Raw genomic sequence first — 22,098 nt, forward strand, 5'->3', positions numbered from 1 at the left:
TCCAAGAAAATATTTGCAGGCTTTAAGCGCACTGAATCATAATTCGTGACTTTATGGGGTATGGTTGATTCATAAAGCAAACCACTAATTCATAATAAAGCCACTGCAACATTTCTTTCATAACAAAACATAATTTAGAAAGTCCTATCTGATGTACTAGGCAGTCGTCTATGCACAAGAGGAAGCGAATGGCGCTAGTTAGACGCAAAGGCCCACATTATTGGTAATGCACGTGAAAGTGCAAAAATAAGTGAGACGAAGCGTATGTTTTTTTTTTTCTTGCGCAGGAAATATGAGCGCCACACGGCTCGCCATTTTCCTAACCACGGCCGCCGCCGCAGTGGCCTTCGCCTCTGGCGCGAAGATATACCGACCCGCCGTGTACACGACCTCGGGCAAGTTGGTCGGGCTCAAGAAAGAAGCGTTCGGTCGGCCCATAGACGTGTTCTACGGAATACCGTACGCACAACCGCCGCTGAATGAACTCAGGTTCCAGAAGCCCGTGCCAGTGACGCCCTGGAAGGGCCTGCGCGACGCGTCGACGCCGCCGTTCCCGTGCAAGCAGGCGGACTTCTTCGTGCACCAAAACTACACGATACAGACGCGCAACTCCACGGAGGACTGTCTCTACCTGAACGTGTGGACGCCCGCGAGATACTGCCGCGACATCAAGACGTGCGGCCCCAAGGCCGTCATGGTTTTCATCCACGGAGGGGCATTCACGTACGGGAGCAGCAGCTGGTCCTTCTACGACGGCATCCACTTCGCTTCGACTGGAGATGTGGTTGTCGTCACGCTGAACTACCGGGTCGGGCCTTTCGGCTTCTTCAGCTCGCGACTCGATGGTCTGAACGGCAACCAGGGCATGTACGATCAGATCCTCGCGCTCACGTGGGTCAAGTCCAACATCAAGCATTTCGGTGGCGACCCAGAGCTCATCACCGTGTTCGGGCAGAGTGCGGGAGCCATCTCCGTGGGGTACCTGCTTGTGTCGCCACTCAGTCGTGGACTGTTCCGGCGGGCCATCATGGAGAGCGGAAGTCCCTTCTGGATGTTCCACGACAATAGAGACATTGCGCTCCAAAAGAGCTTCTCGCTGGCCAACGTGCTCGGCTGCACGACGGGCTTCGACAAGGTTATCGACGACCCCCAGGTGATGGCCTGTCTGCGCTCGAAAGATGCCGGCGAGATCGTGAGCGTGGCCACGGAGGTGCTGGGGCCCCAGGCCGAGACGTTCTTCCCGAGTCGCGACGGCGAGCTCTTTCCGGACGACGCCAATGTCCTGATGGACGCCATGAAGAGTTCCGGAGTGGAACTGCTCATCGGGAACAACAAGAACGAAGGCACCTACTTCGTTTACAACTTCCTCGCCAAGGGACTCAAGTTCCACAATCTGGCGCACATCACTAAAGATGAGCTCGGCTTCTACATGGTGCTTTTCTTCCGGACTATGCTGCAGTCAGGCGTGAACGAAATCCGCGAGTTCTACCTGGACAAGCTGAACAGCACCGATCCCGAAGTGATTTTGCAGCGCGGATCGGACGCCGTGGGTGACTTCCTTATCACGTGTCCCAGCCGCTACTTCGCGGAAAAGTACCAGCGCAAGGGTCAGCCGGTGTACTACTACCAGTTCTCGCACAAGCCCAGCTTTAGCATGTGGCCGCCGTGGATGGGCGCGACGCACTTCGACGAGTTCCCGTTTGTATTCGCCCATGTGATGGCCTTCCCAGAGCTGGTGACGTCCGAGGAGGTCGCGCTCAGCAGGCAGCTGGTCGAGATCTGGACGACGTTTGCCAAAATCGGGTAAGTGACGCCGACTGCAAAAAGTCGACTGCAGCGCTAGTTTGCAAAGACACTGCGAAGTTTGCAGCGCAGAATCACACGCATTTCTATCACTTTTCTTTTGTTCGCTTTTATTTGTTCTTTCAAATAAATCCTTGCCGAACATTACTCGGTATAAAAATACGAACGCATGCTGGCCTTCACCTGTAGTGAACATCAAAACGACCGCCCTGGTATCGAAGCGGTAATTATGCTCACCGTTGACTGCCCGCCTAAATCTACGTCACCTCGGAGGGCCTAACTACTATACGAGGAAAAATGGTGCTACGCAACGCACTCTGCATAGCACAGTAATGATGTCGCAACATCGTGTACCTTACAAAATAAAAATAAACAATAGTTTCGAGCGGGCAACTTTTGGCAGAGGGTATTTCTACACCCGAGTTGTCGCAAGGTTTTACACGTTAGGCTTCTTAAACTCCTTAAGCTTACTCTTATTCTGCCGACAGCTTTCCTCTCCTGGTACCCTCACTTTTCCTCGTATAGTAGTTAGGCCCTCCGACGTGACGTAGATTTAGGTGGGTAGTCAACGGTGCGCATGATTTCCTCTTTTACTTTTGTTACGGTCAACAATGCCGCGTTTCTGTCCCTCAGCATCACGCACAAGTGCTTCGAATGCGAGTCAGTTCACTGAGCGCGCGAAAAGCAAGGGTGACAAATGAAGAATAAACGAAGGCAAACGGGGTGCACAGTAAAAAGGTGAACATTATTTCAGCTGGCATACTTAGACCGAGGAGTGCAAGTGATCTCCGTGATCACGATTCGCGTCTGTCGTGTGCTTGCTGTCAGAATGCTGTTCGACTTGCTACCCTGCTTACATAAACAAGGAACCTTATCAATTTGCTCTCATTTTCAGCTAGCGTGTCGGCGATATAGACGAACGAACAAAAACGATGGCGAACTTGTTTCGCCTAATATTGCGACCGCGCGTTGGCTTCTTTCGTTTTTCTGCGCGGCGCTTCAATTAAAGCGGAGGCTGCCTGAGTTCCTGAGTGTGCCTTTTACGCAAGCCATCGTGCGCCGGGCCCTTAGAGCGTCATTTTGTTGTTACACGATAAGTAGGAACGGGCTGCTGCTCTAGAAAATTATCTATTGGTTCATTCATTTCATCTATTTAATTTTAAATAATTTTCTCTCAAAATTGCTTGTAGCCTTTTCTTTTCATCTTTACTCTTCTTTTTTTTTACCAGAGCTCTAATATCTTATCTTTATTTTGATTATAATATAATTTAAACAAAAAAAGCACTTGGAGAACCACCTGCTTCTTAACCAATGGCCCGTGATGGGCTTGAGCCATTGCTAGAAGAAAGAGAAAAAAATAAGAAGAAAAAAGCAAGGAACTATGTGACATCCAGTGATTTCTCTCACCCAGTTTCATTGTTATCGCCGCATTCGAGCAGTTGTATGCTTCAGGAAACATGCCTAGGAGGTATCAGTGAGTTTACATAAAGCTGTTGCTTTCACGCAGCTAGCGTAGCCGCCTTCGATCTTCCAGTGAGCTAAGACCACAACTTGGGGGACTGAACTTGTTGATACATAGCAGTATGAACTCTGCTTCAGAAAATAAGGCACCGACGAAGCACAAATATGCACGCTGACTTCCAGTTGCTGATTCTGTTAAACGTTCGCTACAACGCAATGGAACCAAAGAATTAGTGCTAAGCAAAAACAAAAAAACAAGAACAGTAGCCACTTGTGATACAATAACAAACCCTTTGTAAAAAAATCACTAGCGCTGGTGTTAGTGTTTGCCATCGTCATCTCATCGTTCTAGACTTGTTTCGAGCACTCAAATTACCATTTCACTATGGGATCTTTGCTGTTATAAAATAAAATTGCCACAGTGATGGCTAGTATCACAAGGTTTGAATTCACTAAATAGCCTGAAGCTTTCTTCACTGTTAAATGTTAATGAGTAACAGCTTTGAAATCAATGAACAGGTCGTAGACTCCAGGATTCGCAGCGACTTAGCCTATACCATGAGACTCAGCTGCTTTTAACTAGTTCTGTTGCGACGTGTTCTTGGCAAATTAGAAAGACGCGGCAGTTCGGTGACAGCGGAATCCAAATGCTGAGTTCGTATCACAGATTGGTCACCCGGCTGTCATTCATTCATTCATTCATTCATTCATTCATTCATTCATTCATTCATTCATTCATTCATTCATTCATTCATTCATTCATTCATTCAGTTTACTCTACAGGCTCGGAGGAGCATCGCGTAGGGGGGTTACAGAAAAGTGACAATAATTAAGGCAAAAAGGAAACTACATAGTAAGAGAAACAAATAAATTTGTACATTGGAAAAAAAGGAACACTAGTAAACATTGAAAAAAAAATAAAGTCAAGGAAATATAACACAAAACAAAGGCGAATACAATACAAAGTCGTACAACATAGTCAAGCAAGTTCCAAATGTTCACGAAATTTGGCAGGATTCTTTAATGAAACAATATCATTTGGAAGGCTATTCCATATTGCGATGGCGCGCGATAATCCAGAGTCATTGAATCACTGTGTGCGGCCAAAAATGCGCCTGAAACTGAGATGGTTATGAAGTCGAGTAGATGTGCGAGAAGGAATTTCAAGCGACAAACGGCTGGACAAACGAACAGGCCTGCAGATGTATTTACGGAAAGCTCCCATTTCCCTAGTCAGACACGTGTAAAACGCATCGATCTCATGAAGCAACTATCCGACCAAATTGAATGAGATTTGTTGAATTTGAGTGATGAAGTTAAATTATAGCAAGTGTATAAAAAAAGTTTGACGTTGTGACCTCAAACTTTTTTTTGCAAGAATTGCTGAAAATCTGTAGGTTAGAAAACAACATCGAAGCATAAAGTTTACAAATCAGTAACTCTGCCCCAAACACGCTCCATGCCCTGTAAACCGCATCTTTTACAGCATATAAAGGGGACAAATTTAATGTACGAGTATGCCACTTCCGTGCAATCGTTACGATATTGACGAGGGTTTCTCAAAAGTCCTGCTCACAAATGAGTGGTACCGGTGCATTTCAGAGCGCTGTATAGTAGACGCATCATGTGTCCTTTATAGATGCCTTGAAGGGTGCAGTTGACATAAGTTTGATAACGTTCTTTATTACTGAGTAACACAGTTGAAAACTTGGTACATGAATTTCATCTCTTTTCTTTACAATATTGTAGTTTAAACAATTCTCGTTAAAGAAAGTGGCGCCCTAAAATAAAGCCTAATAGGTTAGCGGTTTGGGCTACTTGGTATGTCATAATTATCTAGAGTTACAGCTAAGCAAAGGACGCAACGTACACAACGTGATAAACGGCGGCAAGCGCAAAATGAACTTTGCTTGCTATACTCACTAGATCTTTACTTTTTTGAATTTAAATTCAACAAACCTAATCAGAATTGATGCAATGGACGAATATAAAAATGAATTCTCGATTCCCAAGTAGCTCCCCGTATAAAGATTCCTCTTACAGAAAAAACAATTACATCAACTGTTTCTGCAAGCATACCTCATGGTAGGTGTTCGATAGGTGCAGCCTTCGTTACAGGAGGTCGCGTCGCAGCTGCAATACGTACTACTTCGAGAAGAAGAGAAAGAAATTAACATGTTCATTGAAGCAGTTTAGACGAACTAATACTACTCATTTTATGAGCGAGAGATGAATACCACCCCCCATATTCACAAAGAAGCTGTTACTCTTGGATTGTGCGTAAAAAAAAAAAATTCCAGCCAATCCCGGCCAATGACTAAGAGCCTATACGAAAGAAAATCCTTGTCAAATCGATCCCATTTTATCGTTAGAAGGTGCAAAAAAAGTGAGGCCAGCAAAGTTCGAGTGAAAACACCTTCTCGAGGGACGCATGGAGGCCAAAGCCAAGCGCGCACCGCCATGCCCGTCGGTGATTTGCAGAGTATACGCGATGAAGACTAACATTTGCTCTTGCGCGATGCATCAGACGTGTATGAAAGATATGCACTGACTGCATGAAACTCCTTCGGTATCCCACGCATAGCCGCTGTTGACTCTACAGCTTACAATGCTCCATTAGCATTGTGTGGCTGCCTCTGCAACCCATATACAGTGGTGCTTAGGTCTTGCCTTAGCGCTTTATTCTTAAAACGCGTCTGCCTGCTGTGTAGGACAAGGCCAGCGAGGGTTCCCACGCACTGCACAAAAATAAAGAAAAGTGCAGCACACTCATACAGGCCGCAGTTGAAAACCTCCGTTTGTCCACTCGCAAGAAGGACTATCGCATGCGCAGGCACAACGTTACTGACAGGCCGCAAATGCCACGCTTGAGAGGACACGTGTTCAAGCACCCTTCGTTTGAATGCATCGTTAGAAAAGCGTGTTACCATCACCCTAATTAGATCGAAGTCCGTGCGGGCGAGTTGTTTAAAGACAGCTCTCCCGTTTTTATTTTCGTAGTCCTTTTACTGAGACATTGCACCCGTCGATCTCGGATGCGAAAAAAAAAAATAAAATAAAACATGAATGTGCCTCTAGTAAGCTGGCCGCTAAGATGGTCCGGTTCGGTCGTTGCAGAGGTCACGAACAGCGCCTTATTCTCGGTACGAGTAGACCCCTGAGACTGACAGACATGACGCTTCGTGGCCTGCGTTTTCTGAGACATATGAAGCCGCAATTACCGCCGTGCCGCATACGCGCAACGGCTGTGGTCGGACGGCTGTTTGCGGGCGAAATTCAAGGCTGCTCACAGATCGCCGCCACACTCTCGCTACTTTAACGCAGTGCAGAGACCGTGGCTATATAGCTGTGAACGCACTTGGAAGCGGCGCCTCGGGCAACTCATTCCCGGTCGGTTTTACGACCGCCGAGGTGCCCCCTTTGTTTTTGCCACGAAGTAACAGCGTTCTCCGAAACGACGACGCCCGACTGGCTACATCGGGTGACCGGACGTTTTCGCTCGCAGGCATAAATGGAGAGAAAAGATTTTCGGGGCGAAATTGAACCTTTTATCTGAATACAATGCACTACTCAACGACGCATGATGGGAGTGTTCGGTATACGCCTTCTAGCCACCAGCTGCTTTGTTACAGCGCCGCTTCTACGAATGCCCGGGCAAAGTACTAGATCATATTTATTTTCGGAGAACGCAGTAGATTATCTCCTCAGAGGTTGTGGTTGTGGTCAGACCGCCATGAAACTCGAACAATTTGTACAAACCGGATCACTTTCGCGGGCCTATCTGGACCACATGTTGTCACCTGTAATTCAGGTGATTCACGTTCAGGTGCGAGGACAGATGCGTGATGAAGACGGAGTAATTAACTAAGAGCGATATTATGTCACGAATTTGTGTAATAACGAATAGGAAAAGAACTTCGGCGCTTTATCTCCCCAGCGTTTCGTTTAGGTCCGGCGGAAGAAATTATCGTGGTAATCTTCATAACGGTTATGATGGTTTCCTCAGGCCAGATGTGCAGTGCATTGAAATCGGCGTCTGCCTAGGGACGGGCACAAATGACATTCTATTGCCCTTGCGAATGCCAACAGCGAGAAGCACACTCATTCCACGTTTTAAAAGAAAGAATAAAATAAAATAAATGACATTTTGGGCCGCAACGAAGCCGAAGTGAGATATCAGGGTACATATTTGGTCGTTTGCTACGTTTGTGATCAATATGTCAACAGTAAGTCACTCACTAACAAAGCTATCACTAAGAAAGGCTACACGTGTCTTCGCCGTGCAGTAGTTCCTGTTCTTGAGCGCTGGAAACTAGCGTAACTTGCGCCGATATGCAGGGGCGAATTCGCAAAGCCTTTCGTCCGCAAGTGTTTCTTGCTAATGAGAGGCGGCGCAGGATATCCAGCATCAGGATTAACTTGTCTTTCCTCACACCAACAATTATAGCGTAACAGCGTTTCGCAAATACGAGGCCGGAAGCCTCTCGGTTCACTAAGTGCCTACGAGAACCTTAGGATTAGTTAATTCTGGTGGCTTGGAAACCACGAATCGATCGACGAGGAAGCATCATCTAGACAGACACCGCACATGTGTAACGACTTCTTTTTAGGCCTAAAGCGCCGTGGTATTGTAAGAGGCTGTGTAACATTAGACCGTGACAAACGCGGCCTACGTTTTCCCAGAGAAACGTTTCAGCAGGCCGTTAGGAGGTACCGGAGAACGTGTCATTAGCCATACAAGGCAAAGCCGGGAAGCCTAAATTCAACTCGTTCTTTCCTTACCCCCACACACCTGAAGCGCATAAATGCTCTTATCCGAGGCCGATGCAATGCCTGTCATGACTAAGAAACTTTAGAACGCCCTCTAAGCTGCTGCCTGTCCTTCTAAAATGAAAGGCCCGCACTCCGGGCCGCTCTAAACGAGGTAACAGACACCTTCCTCGTCGTAGGAGATGTTGAGAACATGGTCTCGCATATCACGTTTGCAGAAGGCCACAAAAGCGCTGCTGCAATTCTTGAAGGCAACCGGACTGGTCGACAGTTCGCGAGAATGCACTGAGAATTTTCATTACGTCGGCGATTTCAGTGCACGGGAGCTGTTGGTTTTCTCATTTCTCTACATATATTGCTCCCCTTTCGCTCAGTGCAGGGTAGCCAGCAGGGCTTAGTCCTGGCCTTTCAATTAACCGTATCGCTCACTCTCTCTTATACTGCAACGGCTGAACCAATATGAATAAACTTTGTCGCATGAGAAGCAAAGAAATCAAATTCTGGTGACTAATTCTGGTGGCAGCAGACTCTTTTTTCTTTATGCACGCTACGGAATACATTTCCCTAAACTGGCAAATGTTCGAAACTTTAAAATATAGAACATCAACTTTACAAATTAAGTAATATTATTTGGAGAATCAGTTGAAGAGGTTGAAAAGGTTTGCTTCCTGCTACTCAATATAACTTTTGAATGGACACTAGAATCCAAGCCGAATAAAAGAAACATGTGTTACACGTTGATTATGTGATCATTATGCATTGTATTTTTCAGCAAAAGAGGTTTCAGATTTTGTAAAGTGATTGTGTTAAGGCGTATGAAGCGGATGAGGTTCGCATATAATACTTGAGTGCCGCACCCACTTCTATATCGTTAATAAGAATGTTGTTAGACCTTCTTAATCTATAGGTTACTATACTGAACGTAATTTTTAAACTGACAAGTCCGATTTGTGTTCCAGCAACTCACTATCCTCTGTAGTTTAGGGAATATCGACATGTGCTTTTGTCTCGTATAGTTACAAAGCTGTAAAATTCATTCGTCGATTTCATAACAATTCGTCGATACCTTTAATTCTATTTTTGCAAGAAACTAAATAAACGATATATGCCGCAAACTGGCTGGAATTTAGCTCTTTCTTTTTCAGCAGCAAATTCTATTCAAGTTGGTTTGGCGACTGCATAATAGGAGTATAATGAGTTTCACAATTACAGATGGCCTCAAAATTTCGATCTGTGAAAACGTTGAATTCCCCAGCAGTCTTTGGTTATAAAGAGTAAAAGCGTACCACACTATGTCGTTCGCATATGTACAGCCTAGCGTACTCGGGGATAGAATTGCCACTGTTTTTGTTCCTAAATGCTGTTTGTCATTGGCCGGCCACCTTAGCTAATAATATGTATGACATCAGCATTGACTGCAGCATCTGCTCTCACGAACACCTCTGACGTAAGGACTTTCTTACGCTAATAATATTTACGTTCCCTAATGTAATAACTTTTTTTTTGTGAATAGGGTCCTCAAATATCAGGCTGTGTTCCCAGGATGAGGAAGTAATAAGGGGCAGAATTAACAAAGCTTTTCGTTCGTAAGTGTTCTTTGTCACTGAGCGGCCACCTTCGCTAATGATATATCCAGCATCAAGATTGGTTGCAATTTCCTTCTTACTCAGAATTCTAGCTAAATAGCTTTTTGTGAATACGGACACTGTTTCTTCTCGGATGCCATGGTCTGTGAGCTTTTGACATCGACTGTACTTAAATGCGAATAAGAGCTGAAGAATCACCGCCAGAAGGCGTAGACAATAGGCAAAAGAAAATAACAAAACACACGCGACTCCGCCTTCGATCATTTTGCTCTTACAGCTGAGCTCAATCATCGGGCGGCGTATTGTGACCTTGGCGGCAGCTACCCGATTGCAGCGTCGCCGGCATGCCGACATGAGGTGAAAACATTGCCGATTTGTAACGACGTCGCGAATTATTCGGGGAGGCTTGACGTTACTCAATTTCTGTGCTACCTGGTAGAGCGGAATCTACATATGAGGAAACGTTAATCAGCCGCGATGGTGAAAGGTTTTACTGCATGAGCGGTTGCAAATGCGTTCAACTGTTCCTTGATCCCTATCGACTTCCTATACACTATAGAATGACCTTAATGACAATGAAGTGGAAGCTTACATTAGAATGGAAGGCGCCCTCAACGAAGAACTCATATGTGTGAAGCTGAAATTATTTTAGAGCAGACACCGTTATGCAGAAAGATGTTGCCAAGAGGCTCTATGTATTATAGTGTAGTCGGCGTTAGCGTATACGCACAAAAGATCAGTAACAATGATGATAAAATTTATGCAGATCCAATGCACATGTTGGAATCTCTGCGACGCGAAGCTATGGCGAAGCGTTTACTTAAATGCTATAAAACTAAATACAATGCGTACAATTATCTTTATTGTCATATATGCGACACGTAGTATCACGCGATGTTTATGTTTATGCACCGCACCGGTTACAACAATGATGTGATACATTCCTAATGCTTATGCGCTTCTGCGTTCACAACGTAAGCCGAAATGAAAACAGCAGTTCACGCGACTACACACTGCAAGACATAGACGCAGTGATGGCAGGAGGACGAAGGTGGTGTTAGTCGAGGGAGGAAGGGTGAGGCCGGAGATGTATGCCAAGGAGAAGTACAACCCGCGACCATTATTTTAGCCGTTTAATTCCTGCGTCCATGGCCTAAAGGAAGGTGGCGCGCACGCGCGCGCTGTTAGATATGGAGCTGGTTCCTGAGGCTACTTCGAGTTCCCCAAACCGCTTCGAGTGGCAGCACAGCTAATTGAGGAATGCAGGAGCAGGAAAGCGCATTCCAGAGAAGCGGCCGAGGCAACAAGTTTACGTGCCAACAAGTTCGCGTCCCGCCGGGATTAGAAGGGGCCCTGGGACAATGGAGCTCATTCGACCCCCTTCGTCTTTGAAGAAGGCTGTTGCCACCGCTGCGGAGCCGAGTCGCCGGGATTTGCAGGTGGGCGTCGGACAATGGAGCAGGTGCAGCCCCCCCTCCTTCTCCAGCCTACAAGTGGATTGCCAGTCTGCGTGGCAAGTCCGCAGAGAGCCCCGACAGGTGTGCCCCGCGACACGGGCGCCTACCATTGGCTGCAAGTGGCGTCATCGGAGTGGACTCTCCCATTGGTCAAACATGACGTGACTTGCAGTGCTCGAAGGGCTTATAAGAAGCCTTCCAGAGAGACCTGAGGATTCTGGGACATGCCCTGATTCCCTGATTCACCTCTCTCGAACTTCTTGCCGCGGGCCGCAGCGTCCGAGTTGCTGCCGGCCCGTAATGAGTGTACGCCTGTTACTTGACGCTCACCTCCTTGTACATAATATGTAATTAAATCCTCCCAAGTTTGGTTTGCATCCCGACGTCCCGGCCTCCAACCCCTACATCTGGTGGCAGCGGTGGGATCGCCTCCGAATGCATCAGCTGGTGGCAGCGCTACAGATCAACCTTCGTCCAGAGAGATCGTAAGGAACCGGGAAGAGCGAAGAAGAGAGAGCCTTCGTCGAAAGAGGTCCGAAGAGACTGGGAGTATCGAAGAAGGAGCGAGCCTTCGACCCAGGGAGTCCGGAGGAACCGGGGACAGCGGACGAACGAACCGGATGGCAGGGTGCTGCAACCGTAAGTGAGCGCGTGGTTTTTTTCCTTATGATTCGCCAGACTCAAAGGTTGTGTGTTCAATTTTGATAGTTCTGGGAATCGGGAGTTTGTTGCATTGTGTGTTTGCACAAATTAATTAAGGAAAACAGTTTTAACCACCTGTCGGGGCAGCTGCCATGGATCTTAGAAGGTTGACGAGGTTAGACTTGTTGTTGGTGTGCGACGATTTGGGAGTTGAGGCGGACGAACGGATGGAAACGCCAGCTATCATAAAGGCGATTCAAGATAGTGGCAATGATGATGAAAGCATTGCGCTTGCTTGGGAGGTGATACAGGAGCCACGGGAGCGAGAGCGTCGTGTACGTTTGCGAGCGCGTCGTGAACTTAGGAGTGAGCTTAAGCGTGAAGAACGCGAGAATGAACGGAAGCAGGAGCTTCAAGAACTTGCTCTTATGTGTCAGCGTCACGAACGTGAGAAGGAATGCAAACGCGAGTATCAGGAAGATAAGCTCGAGCGTGAGCAAAAGTATGAGAGAGAGAAGGCAGCACTGATCAAAGAGATACAGTATTGTGATCAGTTATTGGCACAGAGACAACGGCTGTCTGAGAATTCTGTAGGTAGTACAGAGCGAAAGGATGCGGAAGCATCGAGCGGATTTTCGCCAGAAGCCGACGAGAAGAGTAGTGCCTGTGAGATTAGCTGCAGATTCATAAGTAAAGGGAAAAGGCTAGCTGCTAACGATGCCTTAGTGGCAATAGAGGCCGTTAAAGGCGAGAGTGAGAGCGACGAGGTGCTGTGCCAACAGATGACTGTAGAGACAGCTAGGCCAGCTGCGAACAAATTGGCACAGTTACCGAGCGTGTGCGTCGCTGGTAATGTTAGCGAGGTTGCTAGCGAAGAAAAGGGTACTGCTGACCAGACAGAAGCGAGCACCCATGTAGAGCCAGATCTGCGTGCAGAAGTGAAGTGCGAGCTGGACGATGCAGTTGAGAATAGCTCTCGGGGTGGCGAGCTCCGTAGCTCACGAGAGAACAACTGCATTGTTCAGGGATCGGTGCGGCTCTCCGCCAGTCTAGATAGCCTAGATAGGGATGGTTCAGTTGTTAATCATTCGGACTGTGCGCGTGAGACAGCGATCGATACCGACGGGCTGTGTGCCGATGCACAGCGTGAGCTGGGCAATGTAGTAGAGGGCAGTTCGCAAGAGTGCGAGTTGTCTTACTCGAGTAAAGCCTACTGCATTGTGCCAGAGTCGGTTGAGCTGTCCGCCAGTCGAGGCAAAGTGAGAGTAGATTTAAATGTAAATCACTCAGACTGTGCGGGTAAGAGGCCGATCCGGGCCGACGAAATGTGTACCGGCCAGCACGAGGCACGAGAAGGCGACATGAAGGCTAGTGCAAAGAGAAAGCGCCTTAAAAAGAAGCGCGGTAAAAACCGAAAGTCGGTAATTAATGTAGCGCCGCCAAAGATGGCGAGAAACCCAAAAGGGCAGGGCGCGAGGAAACAGGTGCGGTCGTCAAGGACGATGTTGACGCATCCAAAAAGTTCGAGCCACCGGTCAAAGGGGAACCGCGAAGAATGTTCTGTACGGACGCGGACAAAGGGCACGAGGCAGCTAAGCTCCTCGTCGTTCCGTAGTTCTTTTCATAGCTCAGCGTGCAGTTCGAAGAAACGCGAGGTGGCAGGACGAGACCAGGTGGGGAGTAGCGACGCGGTCAATCGAGTTCGTGTTGAAAGCGGGGCGCGGGGACGCAAATTGGCAGTAGACCGTAACGTCTTGGGGGAGCTGATAGTTAGTCAGCCCTTTTGTTGTCTCTCGGCAGCCAGAGTAGCTTTCAAGCCGCGACCACAGCGAGGACGGCTCAGAGTATGAGTCAGACATAAGCGTTTGGAAAGGGAGGCGAAGAGCCCTTCCGTAGAAATGGAGTGTCTTGTTTTTTTATTTTGAGCATTGGAAAGTTTTTCGCGATTTGAGACTAGGATTTCTTTCAAGGTGTAAGGTTTGAGCTTTGTTTATGTTTTGGTTTGAGAAAGCTCCGAGATTTGAAAGATGCGTTTTATGTAAACATGTAGTCTCGCGAGATGCTCATTAATAAGTAGATGGGCTTTTTTTTGTGTGTGTGTGTGAGTAACCTGAAGGTCAAGGTTATCGTTCAGAGGCCTATGGTAAAGCGCGTGTGTTATTTAACCTTCTTTCTTTTTAAGCGTTTTTGAATTTTGTAAGGTTAAGCGCGTAGATTTGAGTGAGTGCATGATTTGCACGGAGAAGCGTTCTTAGTTCCATTAGCGCATGTCCTGTGTGGACGGAAGGAAGCAGATTTATGACTGGGTTGCTCGTGTGTGTTAGGGCAGCCGTATTCTGACTTCTCTGATAAGTATGCGTGGAACGAGTTATTAAGACGCATTATTTTAAGGGTTCTGCGGAGTGTGTAAGTCCCGCAAGTTTAATTGTTCGTTTATGTCACGTGTCCTGTAGGACTTTCAGGAAAGAAACGTGAGTAAGCGTAAATGAAAAGTTTGCCTACAACGCAAGTACGCGTTTTGTTTAGTGACCACAAGGCTAGTGCGCTTGTGATTACGTACTTGTGAGGTTGACCAGATTGTTCAGTGGCACCAATACGTGCGATAAGTACGCCACTGCGATAGATTGGAAACATGCTGTTCGTGTAGATAGGCCACTTAAGTTATGTTCGGCTGTTTTCATTTGTTGTTTGCATCGTCAGCGACCCTTTTGTTTTGCAACAACAATAGTACTCTGGTCTTGTCGGCAATCGAGGAGAAATGGATAGCTGTTTGGAAGGGTGGTTGGAACTGTTGTCAAAATTGGGGAACTAAAAGATCAGGGTTTGATTTTGACTCAGTAATAGCCTGGCGAGTCAGGGGTGAAGAGCCTGCGCTTACGCGTGGTGCAGCGCTGTGTTGTTTGGTTTGTTTGACGTTTGTTCTCCAGGGCCTAGGATCCCGAAGTTCGTCAAACGAGGCTCGACCCCAGTACCCTGCAGCTTCTTTCTGCGTTCCTCCTGGCCAGCGAATTGAGTTCACCGGCCATTCAGAACAACCGGGGCGAGGACGAGCTGTTAGATATGGAGCTGGTTCCTGAGGCTACTTCGAGTTCCCCAAACCGCTTCGAGTGGCAGCACAGCTAATTGAGGAATGCAGGAGCAGGAAAGCGCATTCCAGAGAAGCGGCCGAGGCAACAAGTTTACGTGCCAACAAGTTCGCGTCCCGCCGGGATTAGAAGGGGCCCTGGGACAATGGAGCTCATTCGACCCCCTTCGTCTTTGAAGAAGGCTGTTGCCACCGCTGCGGAGCCGAGTCGCCGGGATTTGCAGGTGGGCGTCGGACAATGGAGCAGGTGCAGCCCCCCCTCCTTCTCCAGCCTACAAGTGGATTGCCAGTCTGCGTGGCAAGTCCGCAGAGAGCCCCGACAGGTGTGCCCCGCGACACGGGCGCCTACCATTGGCTGCAAGTGGCGTCATCGGAGTGGACTCTCCCATTGGTCAAACATGACGTGACTTGCAGTGCTCGAAGGGCTTATAAGAAGCCTTCCAGAGAGACCTGAGGATTCTGGGACATGCCCTGATTCCCTGATTCACCTCTCTCGAACTTCTTGCCGCGGGCCGCAGCGTCCGAGTTGCTGCCGGCCCGTAATGAGTGTACGCCTGTTACTTGACGCTCACCTCCTTGTACATAATATGTAATTAAATCCTCCCAAGTTTGGTTTGCATCCCGACGTCCCGGCCTCCAACCCCTACAGCGCTCAGTCGTGCAAACGTGCTACGCAACGCGAGGCACGCGCCCATTCAAAGAACAGCAGCAGCCACGCTCAGGAAAGCGTGGGAGGTTTCGCCGAGAAAGCTTCTCTCCTCAACCAGCCTGAACTGAGCAAACTCGTGGCTGAGCCAACGGTTCAACTTCGGACAAACGAGGGCAGGAGAATCTACGTATATGGGGAAAACGCCACACTGATTTGCAGTGGGTTGCCTGTCTTGTCAGCTATACGCCACTGACACTATGCTGAGTATGTTATGCTCGGAACGAAGAGTTTCGGTTGGCTGCTTTTCGTTGTTACATCGTCGACCAAGTGATTTCCATAGAAAATATTTATTTCAAAACACACATTTCATTCACTCAGAGAGGTATATACAGTGACATAATATGTTGGAAGTGTAGGCCTTTTCTCACAACACCTGTCACATTTGTACTTCAGGGTTTACCTATACATTGCTTTTGAAATAAAAGAGTATTGCAATTTTCTTAATTTTTCTTCGGTAACTCGCTAAGTATCTTAACATATCCTGACCTTCCCTCCCCCACTTCATTTTCCAGGCGCATGCCAACGCTGGGGAAGATCGCGTGGCCCCGGTACTCGGCGGCGGGACCCTACATGGTGGACATCAACCTCAAGGTCCTCACAATCAAGAAAGGACCGCAGGAAGAGAACTGCAACTTCTGGAGGCGCTACTTCAAGTTAGATGGCTGAGGGCGCGACCCACTGTTCAAATCTGCCCAAGTGCCAAAACAGGAGGCACGAGAGAATGTGCCTCAGTTTGATTGGCTGCCTATAGATCAGCCTATAGCTTCCGGTACTGCCGAGCCTCTGCATCGATGTAAAGCTTCAAAGACGCTGATCACATTGACGTTACCGTCGAAGATCCTCGGAACATGACTTCTTCTCCGAGAGCGACGTGTTACAAGAACTCAGTGAACTATAGTTCTTGTTTGTGTTGCCATTTTCATCATTTTGTAATGTTTGGCTATCGTCAGTCATACAACATCTAACCCAGATGCTCGTTCCACTTCGTTTCGTGTTCCAACTGGAGACGTAAACCATTGTACAACAGCGGTGAACCGAAAGAGCTTTTGCTTTTTCCTATCGTATTTCGTCCCACTCGCATTGCATCGGAAAGCTCAGTGCAACTTGAGATGCAAGAGCAGGAGGAGGAGGAAAGAAAGGGAGAAGGCAGGAACGTTAACCAGGCGTCTCGTTGCGACCCTAAGTTGGATGCAACAACGACATAGTGTTATACGTCTTTCCTTGTGGAAAATTCTGTGGCCATCACTATTTTGTTTCCTTGCCAGGCCAAAGTTCTTCCGGTTGATACCCTTCTGCCTGAATTAATTCTGACACGTAAAAGCGATAGGTGGGTATCTTTTGTAGCACATAAACGGCGCGTATCGACATAACAAGTTCAAAGAAATAAGTTCTGTTTTCACGCAGTATTGAACCTTTCTGTAGTTTTTGCAGAATACTGTTACAAACATGAGAAACGCTTGTGAAAAGTTGCACTGCAGTGGTGATTAATTAGGCTACAGTAGTACCAATGAAATGTCACGTTCTTCTGCTAACGTACACGTCTAAGACAGTTAAGTAAGTATGCATTATTTCAACCTGCAGAGGATAAAAAACACTGCTATTTTTTTGTTCTTTCTTTCTCAACGTAACTCCTTTCTGCTAAGAATGGCAGCGTGTGTCGTTGTTCTCCGTAAGGTATGCTAAAGATGTGTCAGCAAATCAGCCTTACCACAAAGCACTCATTGTTTATGTTTCATCTTTAGCCGTTGTCTTGGACGTGTTTGAAAATACGCGTTTCGTAAAGCACACTTTCCTTCTGAAGGGCAGATTTCAAAAAGAGACTCGCAGTAATCACTACCCAGACGATTGCGGAGCACATCTCCTTAATTTCCTGGGCATTTGGCTACCGTAAGGAATCTTATAACTGTTCCAAGGACAGAAAATGGTTGCCAATCTGCAGTGTTCCGAATACGTGACTCCACAAATGTACAGTGACTTTGTATGTTGTACTGTCGTGGTGTGGTTTTATTTGCTGACGTTTGCATAGGAGCACATGTTAAGCGTTTTAGTTTCATTATGTCTTTCTTAACATTGCGTGTGCGTGCAATAGGCGCTATATTTTTTCAATGGTCTCACCAGTGCCACTTAAAAACCCAAGTTATGGTCTTACACCATGCCTTAATGTTGATTGTTTCTGAACCATGTTATCTGTTCTTTATTTACTAACGGTATTGCCACCATGCTATAGTTAACGTTTCCTGTTCTACGAGTCGTGATGAGAATGCCACGTTCCACTATTAGCGGCGCTCTTGGTGCACAAGAACGATGCCACACGATTACCGCAGTGCGTGACATCTTCTTTTTTTTCTGTTTTATTTACGCAGCTGCCGTTCTGGGCTCATATTCACGAAACTTCTCTTAATTAGATGCCGTCTACGATTGGCCGTAACCGTGGTGGTCATCCTTGTAACACGCCGATTGATACCTTGAGAGTCAGGCTCCCGAGCGCTGGCTAAAGAGGAAAGGCTCTTGCGTAAGAGATGTCTTGTGAATACGGGCTCTGCATCCCTAGTCGTAAGTGGCGCGAAAAGCGTACCAGTGTTACCAGCGTTACGTGGGTATGATGCTCGTCGTCTTTGTTGTATAGTTATTTGAATCTTTTATTGACTGCCGGATGCAGTACCCCTCGAATAAAACACTGAACCTTGTTATATCCATATCACATCCTGAACACTGACTGGTAACTTCATAGCGCGCGTTAGTGCGGGTGTGCGTGCGTGTTATCTGGCATTGTACCATACACCCTGTTTCACAAAGCGCCTACGATATGGCCGGTATAGTCCTGGCGTGCATTAGCCACAATATCAGGCCTGAATACCGCTACAAGTAATCTTGCATTAAAGTAACAACAAAGTAAAGCGAAAATTCATCTGCGATTTAGCGGTAAGCGTCGCTCAGCGTGCAATAAACACAATGACGCAGCAACATAATAAATCTGCAAGAAATGTTTTCCGTGTTGTTAGTGGCTCAGAAAAAAACCGAGCTTACGTGAATCTCCGTGCGTGAAACGCATTCCGTAAAACATGGATCCGACGACGCAGGAGAGAGTTCAACGAGGGCTGAAGTACAGCCGGCGCGCTGCTCCGCTTCCTCCACACCTTCAGGAAAACAAACGCGCGCTCGTCGTGTTTGAACTGGCATTGTGCCACGCGGTGTTATACTTTAGCAATTGTTACACCACATATCCACATCTTCTACGCCGCACTTAGAAAGCAGGAAAGGTGAACCTTCCTGAAATCCCGTCACGATGAAATGCGCAATACCATTGCATTGTAGCGGGCAGTACTCGCATAACCCCGCGGCGGAAGAAGAGACTGGCCTTCGAAGGTGATTAGGTAAGCATTGCCATGGGTTGTAACATTAGCAGGATGAACCACCATTTCGTGAACTTTTTGACTTCCTCTTGTATCTACGAGTATCGTCTCACTTTTGCACTAATATATATATATATATATATATATATATATATATATATATATATATATATATATATATATATATATATATATATATATATATATATATATATATATATATATATATATTAGTGCAAAAGTGAGAAGGTGTTTCAGCGAACACCTTCAAGTTTTTTTAAAGTTTGCCTGTTGAAGATAGCTCAATTCCAACTTATGAACCAGCCTACTGGAAGCGGCGGACACTACTTGCACACAAAATTGAAGTGCAAAGTCGACGAATTAACAAGAATAGGCGTCATAAACGATAAGCGTCAGCAGGTGCTGACGCTTATCGCACTACGCCAGTTAGGTCGTGAAACCCCTCGAGCCATCCTATCCTACATGACGAAGGCTTGTACGATGCGGCGATAAAAGAATGCAGTCGTATATCTTTCAAAGGTGGCTTGGAGGCGCTTGAGCAGCGGCGCGCGAGCGCGCACATGTTTCATATTTCACTTATTTCGCGGGCTTTTGTTTTTTCTTTGAAAAAATAACCAGGCACACGTCAGCACGATATAAATGCTTTATTTAGAGGTTACTTAAGGTGCCCTACAACTTCGTAATTGACATGTTTGTGATTCAAGCAATAATTAAGGACTTCACTAATTAGAAATCATTCTTTATTAATACTTCGTGATGAAAAAAAAAACTGGCTGTAAGCACACACGACTGCCACAACTATGCAGTCGGTACGATTTCTCTAGAGCTCTCGGTTCTTTCTTTATCTTAGTCAAAGTTAACTGGGACACCAGGTATATACGTAACTACGAAAAATCATCACGTGACAATGCGTATTGATCTATAAAATTTCCGGTGATGCAAGTTAGTACACATTCCCAGTCAAATAACGGCGAGAACAGACAGGTGTACGATAACTGCTCTAAAGATTTACCGCTCATTTACATGAACCCAACAAGAGCAGGTTGATTAAGAAGTTTGGCTGAGACAACCCAAGCGACAGAGCATACATGAGCTTGTTCTCTTCGGGACGAGCTTGCAAACATGGCTGCATCGATTCTACAAAAAGGCATCGAGCAAGTAGTACATCCTGTTCTTAAATGCCGAATCTTTACCGCCAACCCAGCCCGACCACCCTTATATGCACCGTGGAACTCAGCACATCTGATTAAATCTACTCAGTGCAGATGAACTTGCTCAAGGCCCTACTAGACGCTCTCCCTCAGCTAGGCCGGTACCCGCCGCGATGGCTTAGCGGCTATGGGGTTGCGCTGCTAAGCACGAGATCACGAGATCAAATTCCGGCCGCGGCGGCCGCATTTAGAGATGGGGGCGAAATGCAAAAACACCCGTGTCCGATGCATTAGGGGTACGTTAAAGATCCCGTGGTGATGTAAATTAATCCACAGTCACCCCCTACGGCGTACCTCATAATCAAATCGTGGTTTGGGCACCTGATTTGGGTCAAGATTTGTGGCCAGGATTCGTGGTTTGCGCCAGGATTCAATTGAATTCAGAGCTCGGGCGGTTAAAGCTCACTCACACTATGCCGACCCGACACCCATTTCGGTCTGCCGACTGTCGGCGACATCGTGAAGAGACTGGACGCTCTGGTGACGCCATTTGTTGCGACGTGTCACACCTAAGGAGTGCATATATATATATATATATAGCCCTTATTCAGACTGACGATCGCACCGTCACCGGGTGAAAAATTGGGTCAACATACAAGCGAAAAGCAGGGCGAAAGTAAATGGTCTAGTCATCATGGGCAGCTGGCAAACAGTAAGCTCGCTTATCGCGCACAGGACCGGTGCGAATGTTTCTGCTTCGTCAGTGGCCGGGACGCCGTTGTCTTTAGCGTGCGGCGCTAGCACGGTGTGGCGTCTTGGGGAGTGGCAAAATGGGACGATGCAGATGGTTACTCGCGGAATCTCTTTGAATAGCGCGCCAAAAGTATGTCTGTATAAGGCTCCTAGATCGAACTTCTTTCGCTGAAGACGAAGATATGACGAAGCAGCACATTCATGTCATTTTATTTGTTGCACAAGAAATATTTGGAGGACGCCATAGAGTTTCATATTAGTATAACTAGAGGGAAATCTGGCACTGCGATCGTTCTACCATCATGGAAATGATGGGAAGTACAGGCAACGGATTGGCATTCTGTTGACTGGCGAGCTAGTCTACAACTAGTTTTTGGCAGTTTTGGTTTCGCTCCAAGCGCAATTGCTATAACCTGCAGTGGGACAGTGCAACGCAAAGCTCTCTGCCTTTTTCTGCTGCTCGAAGTGGCGATAGCGCGCTGGGCCAGCGGCTGGGATGTTGTTTCTGCCGCGGTGTGGTGTGGAAGCCCTCACGAGGAAGCGCCGGCATCGTAAACGTTGAAAGAACATGTTTTGACCGTTTGGACCTTGGTTTGTTAAGTGTGTTAGGTTGGCGCTGTAGCGTTACGTGCTTTATGAAACTTCAGAATAGGGAAAAGAAGGTACTACTTATACAAAACATAGACAGTTGCACTTCTAGTGGCTTGACAATAAAATTTTATTGAGGGCTTCATTATGCATTGCTCGTTTTTGTGCTCATTGAAATGCGTGTTTCAGCACTTTGACAACAAATTACTTGTGATAGGAAAGGTTGCTGCTTCCTGGCTGTAGTCTAGTGTTGCAAAATGGGTAAGTGCAAAGCCACGCCATAACGTTTCGGAAGCGGTACGTCAATATAAAATATAATGAAGCATACTTGTAGAAGGCCACAAGCGTCCTAGCTAGCACTGCAGCACTGCAGCTAGCTAGCAGTGCTTAAAAGTACTTGAAAACGTTCAGCAATCCTGACAGACGACGCAGCCTTTCGAAAGAGTGACAGTCTTCGCAAGTGCCTGTCTTCTGCGAGAAAATTATCGCGTTTGTAGCGAGCAGGCGTCGTAGCAGACGACACTTGTAGCATTCCGCTCAAGGGCGCAACACTTTCTCACAACACATGTTTATTTCCATACACGATTTATGAGTATCTTTATATAAGTACATGCACGGTTGTTATTCCTGTTGTAAAAATAAATAAATAATTATTCTCTGGTGATAAATCGGGAAATCGATAATCGGAACTGCAGAAACAAAATTAGATTTTCCGCCAC

General features: G+C 46.8%; 1 protein-coding gene across 1 annotated transcript; it reads left to right on the top strand.

Annotated features, from left to right (window-relative positions):
- Positions 1 to 263: 263 nt before the first annotated feature.
- Positions 264 to 18,223, top strand: LOC135909799 (acetylcholinesterase-1-like). Its single transcript, XM_065441859.2, has 2 exons — positions 264 to 1,803; positions 16,026 to 18,223. Exons 1-2 carry the CDS (start codon positions 293 to 295, stop codon positions 16,177 to 16,179), a joined length of 1,665 nt encoding a protein of 554 aa, XP_065297931.2. The 5' UTR covers positions 264 to 292; the 3' UTR covers positions 16,180 to 18,223.
- The last annotated feature ends 3,875 nt before the right edge of the window (positions 18,224 to 22,098 follow it).

Source organism: Dermacentor albipictus, chromosome 4 (genome assembly GCF_038994185.2).
Source record: "Dermacentor albipictus isolate Rhodes 1998 colony chromosome 4, USDA_Dalb.pri_finalv2, whole genome shotgun sequence".
In the NCBI taxonomy this organism is placed as follows: domain Eukaryota; kingdom Metazoa; phylum Arthropoda; class Arachnida; order Ixodida; family Ixodidae; genus Dermacentor; species Dermacentor albipictus.

What these genes read in the sequence shown, in the direction of transcription:
- LOC135909799 (XM_065441859.2), top strand. Translation starts at nt 293, where the DNA reads ATGAGCGCCACACGGCTCGCCATTTTCCTAACCACGGCCGCCGCCGCA. An exon ending in ACGACGTTTGCCAAAATCGG is followed by an intron (nt 1,804 to 16,025) that starts GTAAGTGACGCC and finishes TTCATTTTCCAG; the next exon opens with GCGCATGCCAACGCTGGGGA.